This window comes from Corylus avellana, chromosome 2 (assembly GCF_965113065.1).
Source record: "Corylus avellana chromosome 2, dhCorAvel1.hap1.2, whole genome shotgun sequence".
Taxonomy (NCBI): Eukaryota; Viridiplantae; Streptophyta; class Magnoliopsida; order Fagales; family Betulaceae; genus Corylus; species Corylus avellana.
This window is the reverse complement of record NC_142491.1, coordinates 37,069,814-37,077,809: the sequence shown is the minus strand read 5'-3', so window position 1 is coordinate 37,077,809 and position 7,996 is coordinate 37,069,814. Positions and strand designations below refer to the sequence as shown.

General features: G+C 33.8%; 1 protein-coding gene across 1 annotated transcript; it reads left to right on the top strand.

Annotated features, from left to right (window-relative positions):
- Positions 1-4,159: 4,159 nt before the first annotated feature.
- Positions 4,160-5,660, top strand: GATA16 (GATA transcription factor 16). Its single transcript, XM_059604904.2, has 3 exons — positions 4,160-4,781; positions 4,871-5,002; positions 5,131-5,660. The coding sequence occupies exons 1-3, from the start codon at positions 4,743-4,745 to the stop codon at positions 5,404-5,406; spliced, it is 447 nt and encodes a 148-aa protein (XP_059460887.1). The 5' UTR covers positions 4,160-4,742; the 3' UTR covers positions 5,407-5,660.
- The last annotated feature ends 2,336 nt before the right edge of the window (positions 5,661-7,996 follow it).

The window sequence follows — 7,996 nt, the reverse complement described above, 5'->3', positions numbered from 1 at the left end:
TTTTTTTTATTTTATTTTTATTTTTAGATTTAATTTTTTAAATTAAATTAATATTTTAATCATGTAAAACTGTGCGTTTTGAGTGGCTTTAATAGGTGTTAAAAAATTTTGATGGTAAGGAGTTTATTGCAGTTTCGATTGACCCATGAAGTAAATTATCGAAAAAAAAAAAAAAAAAAAAAAAAAAAACCTATGAAGTTTTTAATTTTACGCATTGATTTAAGGACTTATAATATATTTTTTCTAAAACAATTAATAGGGTGAAAAGTTTTTGTGTACTTTACTTCTCAATGGGGTTAAAGGTGGCAAAAGTGATTTTTTTTTTTTTTTCTAATTTAAAACTTATAAATAAAAAACTGCACCATTTTAAAACTGATATAAAAGAAAAGTTTATTTTTAAACAATCGGTTCGAAGAAGGTTCGGATTCTCTTGAAGAACATACACTAACTTATGTCATTGATATACTCATATGGGTTTATATCAAATTTAGATTGACAAAGAACCAATACCTGCATGCTAGGATTCACATGAAGGTTTGAAAACATAGAAGCTTGGTTGATCATTTATGTGGTGACGTTTAATTAAAGACCCAAATCAAGATAGAAATTGTTATAGTCATCCATTTGGTAATATGACAAAAATTTTCTGCAAACCGGTAGAGATGAAATATCCTCCAACCCATGTAAAATGGTACTAAGTGTCTATAAACATTTAAAAAGTATTTTAAATTCTTAACCTCATTAATAGCAATTTACTAATTTAGACTAAATTTTTATCTTAATTCCTGTGTCTTCCCTAGTCTTAAAAAACCAAGCCGTCAAAGAGAGGAGGAGGGATCTGCTCCCTCCTCCTCTCCCCTCTCCTAATTCCCCCCCCCCCTTTGCGCGTTTTCCACTAGTTTTCTTTGTTTTTGTAGGTGTTTTTCGGCCAGAAATCAGCAACTTTAGCCACTACCACCCGCCCTCTAAGGTGCTGCGCCTCCCTTCTCCTCCATCCGCTCCACCACGTGCCAACGTTGGCCAGTGCCCATCATCTCCTCCACTCCGGTCGCTGATGATTTGCTGGTTGTGTTGCTTGTTTTGTTGTTTTGAATAATAGTTTTCTCTTTAGATCTGCTCTTGTGAGCGATCTACGAGAAAAATGATGTAGTTTTTCAACCGTTTTGGGTTGATGAGGAATAAATCTAGTCTTCTTAGGAGCAGATCTATGCTTTTATGGTTGTTTTTTTGTTGGGGCTAGGTTTTCTCTGTTTTTGGTTGTCTGTATTTTTGTTTGAATAAGGATTGCCCAGGCCTTTGGGTTGTGGATGTGATCTGTTTTCAGAGCGAGGAAGATGAGCTACCTATGCATTGAGTTGAATTTGTTTGGAACAAATCCTGTGTTACAACTAAAAAGTAGTCATAAGTTAGAGGATATTGATGTCATAAATAGGTCTTGAATGTTTGATTTTTAAGTAAGCATCTATAATTTGTAACCTCGTAGCTTTGGCTATGAGTTTTCAGAGCTTTTTGCTCTGTGATGTAAGGGCGTTGTGCTCTTCAATGAGACTGGAATTTAAAAAAAAAAAAAAAAAAGACTAAATTTAATGTGTCTTTTAAATGTTTATAGACACTTGACATTATTTTACATGGTTGGAGGATATTTCCTTTATACCAGTTTGGAGGAAATTTATGTCCTATGAAAATATCCGGTTTGGAGGAAATCAATAGTTTATAGAAACTTGACACTATTTTAAATGTTTAATATCCGTATGATTGCTTATTTTGTTGTTTAATGTTTATAAACATTGATTGTCTCTTATGGGGTCGTGATTTAACTTGAAAATTTTATGTTCATTAATCATGTCAAAGCTTAAAATTATTGATTCATTATTCAAAAAGAAAGAAGTCGACATTTCGGAAAGTAATACACAGTTGAATTTTAATGCAGAAATTTCAAAATATATATATATATATATATGATGCCAAAAAAAATTTAGTGGCACCCCCAATATAAATTGTGTGGCTTCGTCACTGGTTGGATGGAAATAATTGGAGGGACTAAAATAGAAAGGAATAGTGAGCCTATCATTTCCTTGTCTAGGAGATGTTTTTAAATAATAATAAACTAGAGAATGAAATTTCAATTCCCTCTCGAGTGGACCAAACATTTCCTTCTAGATCAAGACTTTACTTGAAGAAAGAATTATTAAATGGTTCATATTATATTTCATAGTTTTAACTTTTAATAGTGTATATATTGTTATATGGTAAATATGTTGGTACTTTATGTTTAAAAATTATAATTGATGTGACATTATATACACTACTATATGCAATAAAATAAAATTTAACTTGTGAAATGGTTCGTTCTCATATCACTTCAATTTAAATCATTTTCGACTGAAATTAGGGGTGTGAACTGCACTATATGGATGGATAATACCTTATTTCACGTATGCACTCAACGAAGGGTGGAATTTAGTAATTGCTCGCCTGTTTAGGGTGGATGGAATCCGCCCATAACCGCACACATGTAGGTGATTTTTTATTTTATTTTATTTTTTGTACTTATCGCTAGTGACATCTGCTTTAAATTTGGGTCTTTTTTTTTTTTTTTTTTTTTTAACTATAGAATTAATTTATATGGATCTGTTTTTTGAAGTTTTTTATGAGCTCTTTAAGATGGGCTTAGTTCAATTTTTGAACTAAATATACTTGTAAATTGTAATATAAGAATACAAATTGAATTGCACACATGGGGCAATACAAGTATTTATAAATTGAATTCTAATATGAAAAAAAAAAAAACATCTATTATAAACTTTGGGCAATATAAGTAAATTGAAAAAAAAAACAAAAAAACAAAAAACAAAAGAATTGACTTCAAATAATGTCTATAGCTAGATAATGGACACAAATGTCAATTTAGTGGTTTAGTTACATTTCAAAGTACCAAGCCAAATTACCCAATATTAAATGCATGAAATACACATAAATAAAGTATCAACATTCAACACACATAATGCATGCAATACACTATACACATGCACACCATAATTCATTACATATTACATTATTCAATGTTTACAAAATATTACAAATTTACAACATAAGAAATCTATCAAACATTACGGTCTACATAAGCACAAATAACACCACAAAACTATTTTTCAAATTAGACTAGAGTGCTCAAGAGAGAGAGAGTCAGAGACCGAGAACGTAAGGAGAATGAGAACAAGAAAATGAGACAATAGAGTTTTTTTATTTTTATTTTTATTTTTATTTTTATATGTTCACACAAGAGGGAGGGGAGAAATTTGAACAAGTAACTTCCGCTTCATAAAGCATAGTTTCCAACCAATTAAGCTACCCATTGGGGACGAGGCAATAGAGTTCCATTTTCTTAATAAAATGAAGTCATTTTGAGATTAAATCTTGAATCAAAGTTATTTTACAAGACAACTATTTTTTTTTTACCTAAATCATGTGAAATTCTATTTTTAATACTCTTTCTTGAGAAGACACAAATGAAAAACAAGAGTCAAATCGTAAATTTTATTAATTTCTTTAATTTTTAAACTCAAATATAATACCTCTAAACATTTATATTTTTCTTCCATTTCATCTCAATTGCATTCTTTGTTTCATATTCTCTCAAGTACAAGTAAAGCTACAAGTAAGACTTTTGTCTTTATTTTATCCCCAAATGTGATATAAATTTTTAAATTATTATTTAACCAAAATTTAATATTAATTCATCTTAAATCCAAATTTAATGATAATTTTAAAAAGTATATAACTTTTTAGGATAAAAATAAGACAAAAATTCTACTTATAGTATTACACAAAAAAAACAAATAATTAATAAACTTGAAATCACAAAATCTTCAACTCTATTTTAACATTTACGTCATAGATTCTCAAATCAAAAACTAAAAACCCCCTAAAAGTTAATAAACAGATTTTTTTTTGGTTTGGAACCCCAATGGGTTTCAAGAATACAGAGAATTTGTACAAATAATAATAATAATAATAATAATAATAATACCAAAAAAAGTATAAAACCAGGAAAATAACTAATTATTGGGAAAAACGAATTTAACCCAAAATGCGGTACCCCAGTTGACCTACCAAAACGGAGCAGAGGGTCTAACATCTCTGCCCCAAAATGGGAATTTAACTGCTCCACCAAATCACCCTTTGCCTCCATGGCGCCCCTGTGCTTTCATTTCAGCAACCCTCTCGTTTTTTCAGTATTTGGCGGGGTTGCTCTTTTGGATCAAAAAGTTTTGGGCATGGGCAATCTGGTCATTTTCAGATGCACCCTGGGGGGCTAGGGTTTCGCGTCCCATTTATATAAGGTGGTCTTTTTAGATCTGCTGCGGCTGGTGCGTGTGTCGGTTCGCTCACTCTCTCTCTCTCTCTTTCTCTCTCTCTCTCTGTGCGCGCACACAGTGCTTCCTTCACTCCCTCACTGCATGTCGGTTTCTCTTTAGATTCCCATACTTTCCGTTTCAGCAACCGTAGATTCTCTCATTTAGAATAAGCAATAAAAGCTTCATTGTCTATTGTGCTCTCTGGCTTTGATTCTCCCTAGTGGTCTCTCTGATCTCTCTGTTTTGATCCCCATTAGTTCTGCGCTCCTCATAGGGGTTGTAGCGTTGAAGGACTCGCCCACTTTCTGTTCAGTGCTAGAGCAAAACAAGCGATACCCAGCTCAGGTGCCGGGTTTCTCTTATCTGGGTCTGGTTCAGATCTTCATGATAGATTGCAAAAAGATGGTGGATCTGAGCGATAAAGTGAGTGATCATGACCTTCTTTTCACTGTTTGATATGTGATCTTGATCCAACAAGTTGCTGATCGGGTTGATTTCGTGTTCTGGTGCAGGGATCGGAGTCTGAGGACGTGAATACCAAAAACCCAAATGGGGTTTCATCCGAAGAAAGCCACAAGAAGACCTGCGCCGATTGCGGTACCTCTAAGACCCCTCTCTGGCGAGGAGGCCCAGCTGGTCCAAAGGTACACAGCTATTAATATTATCTACCAAAAAGCCCGATTCGTAGCACTAATTAATCAAAAAAAAAAAAATGATATTGGGTTTGAATCAGATTTTGATTTTGATTTTGATCTTGATTTTGATTTTGCAGTCGCTGTGTAATGCGTGCGGGATCAGAAGCAGGAAGAAGAGAAGAGCTACTCTGGGTTTGAACAAAGAGGACAAAAAGGCCAAGAAAACAAGTATTGGCGGCGGCAATAACAGTAATCATAAGCTAGGTTATAATTTGAAGCAGAGGCTGTTGGCTTTGGGTAGAGAGGTGTTGATGCAGAGATCGTCTGTGGAGAGGCAGAGGAAGAAGTTGGGGGAGGAGGAACAAGCGGCCGTGCTGCTTATGGCTCTCTCTTATGGCTCTGTTTATGCTTAGGCCTTCAAAAATACAAGGCGTTAGAAATTTTAGGAGTTGGATTGTGGTTCCTAACCTTTCAAGTGTATCTTCTATTAGTGTTTTTTTTTTAATTTAATTTTAGGGGAATTTGTTCTTTAATTTTCTATAGCTGTTCTTAGTATTTAACTAACTGTTTCCGGGACTCTTGAAGTGTATCTCAAGAAGTGTAAGAAGTGGAAATCGATCGATCCTAATTTTGTTTATTACATTTTGCGGCTCTCTCTTGCCTTTTATTAATTCTTCTTCTGTGTTTCATGTTCAAAACTTGCCCTTTAGTCAAATGTCGCACAGAAAGTGAAAAATTAAAAAATAAAAACAATTAACCGATGGTACTTTATGATGTGAGAGTGGGCTCTTTTTGTACTCTCCTAGCACATTTTCCCTTAGGTCTTTCTTTTATTTATTTATTTATTAATTAATATTTTGCATTTCAATCATAGAAGTATTTTGTTTTGTTGGGGGGTTTTTCTAGTTCTCAGAAATTGGGATGGAAGAAGAGAGGGAATGTGAAATTTGTATTTCCCGCTGTTTTGCTTTTGGGAGTGATGAGAAAGCCAAACAATTAAAAACATTTTGCTTGTACGGAACGAAGTTGGTAGGATTCATATTTTTACACCCATTTGGTTTTTGGTGCGGAGGGAAAAGGAAAAAGATAAGCACTCAAGCAAAGAATTGGTCCAATTGAGGGACAAAACCTAGTAGGGCGGCATAAGTTCAACTTCTTGGTTTAAGGTACAATTAAAGAGCTGTCAATATTGTATGGCACATGCAAATTCGACACAAATTTAATTCAAAATAAGTGAGTTATATAGCCAAGGAGTTTGACTCGTTTAATAAATGGATAGGGTTATGGTACAATTAAAGAGCTGTCAATATTGTATGGCACATGCAAATTCGACACAAATTTAATTCAAAATAAGTGAGTTATATAGCTAAGGAGTTTGACCCGTTGAATAAATGGATAGGTTTATGGTTTACTTAATACTCATGCATCAACATTACTTGAATTCCATATGCGATATAAAAACTGTCAAGTTTTTACATTACTTGAAAGAGAAATGCTAAGGGTACCAAATCTTTTACCAAGAGAGCCTTATCAAACTGATGTGTAAGTCATTCATTGGTATTTATTATATTTCTATTAATTAATTGTTTTGTTCATTTCCAATAAATGAGTTATACATAAGTTTGGTAAGGTTCTTTTGGTAAAATATTTGGTATTCTTAGCATTTCTCTACTTGAAAAATTCAATATGAATCAAACATAAAATTAACATTTTTTTTTTTTTTTAGAAAAAGAAAAAATCCATGTTTAGGGTTAAGAGGTATGCTCGTTTAACTAAATAGGTCGAGTTGTGTTTTTTTTTTTTTTTTGGGAAGCAATTACAAAGGGATGAAGGGAAAGGAGAGAAAGACATCCACCACAACACAAAATAAGGGCAAGGCAACCCAACAAACACCCGAAAACAACGAGTATAGTGCAACTTAAGCCAAAAGACTATTGGGAATGGGCTAAAAAGTTGGCACTGCCCATTTGATACTTGGCTCCTCAGCCAAGAACAATGGTGCCGCGAAAGACAATTTGAATTAGCAAACCAAAGACAGATATGCCTGTCAAAACACCAATTGCAACAACGAGCTTGGAGACTAAAATAGGGGAAAGAGCACTGGAATTGGTTGGATCGAAGCTGCTTGAGCGAAATGAAGAGCAAGCCGTTGATTTAACACGAGGCTAAAAATGGTGCAGCTTAGGTGGCGGGGCATGCAAGACATGCTCGCTTGGGCGACATGTGGCATGAACGTGTGGGTGTGGAGATGGTTATCGAAAGTAGAGGAGGTTAGAAAAGGAAAAGAAACAAGATGGGGGAGGAAGAGGGAGGAGTCGAGGAGACCAAAAGTAAAATCTTAAAGAGGGAAAGCATAGGAATAAGAGAGATAAGATACTCTCCGGAAAACTCTATAAAGAAGTTTGAGGTTCTTTTTTTCCTAGAAAGAGTTGTATAATTATTGGTTGAAGTTCAGAATTAGAATTGACTTATATAATGTTATATTCATGTATCGACACAACTCAAAATGGATATATAAATACATATTGTCACCCTAAATAAAAATATATCACGAAGCATGATGACTTTTGGACCTACCATCCTTATGCAGAATGGAAGAGGAAAATGTTATCATTAGACATGACAAAACTTTGGCAATCTAAAGCCCTAGAGTTAAAATAATGATAATATTTTAACCTTTGTAAAGTAAAGACAATGGAAAGCTCTAATATAGGCTTTTTCCCAAAAGGCAACCCCTCAGTAAATCCGTGTTTCCATCAAAGCATCATCATCCCCCCATCCTCTTTTGTTAAACTTTGACCACATTATACATTATGAGCCAGCCGCCTTTATTTCCATTATTGCAAATCTTGCTCCCTACTTCTATTACATCAAATTAAAGCCTAAAACCATTATGCTCCCTACGGCTACACTATTTGCGCTTTAAACCCACCTTATTTAACACTTTTTTCGGGATTTTACGTTAGACCATTCTAAACTCAGAGTACAATAATTTCATCATTT

What these genes read in the sequence shown, in the direction of transcription:
- GATA16 (XM_059604904.2), top strand. Translation starts at nt 4,743, where the DNA reads ATGATAGATTGCAAAAAGATGGTGGATCTGAGCGATAAA. An exon ending in TGGTGGATCTGAGCGATAAA is followed by an intron (nt 4,782 to 4,870) that starts GTGAGTGATCAT and finishes GTTCTGGTGCAG; the next exon opens with GGATCGGAGTCTGAGGACGT. An exon ending in GAGGCCCAGCTGGTCCAAAG is followed by an intron (nt 5,003 to 5,130) that starts GTACACAGCTAT and finishes TTGATTTTGCAG; the next exon opens with TCGCTGTGTAATGCGTGCGG.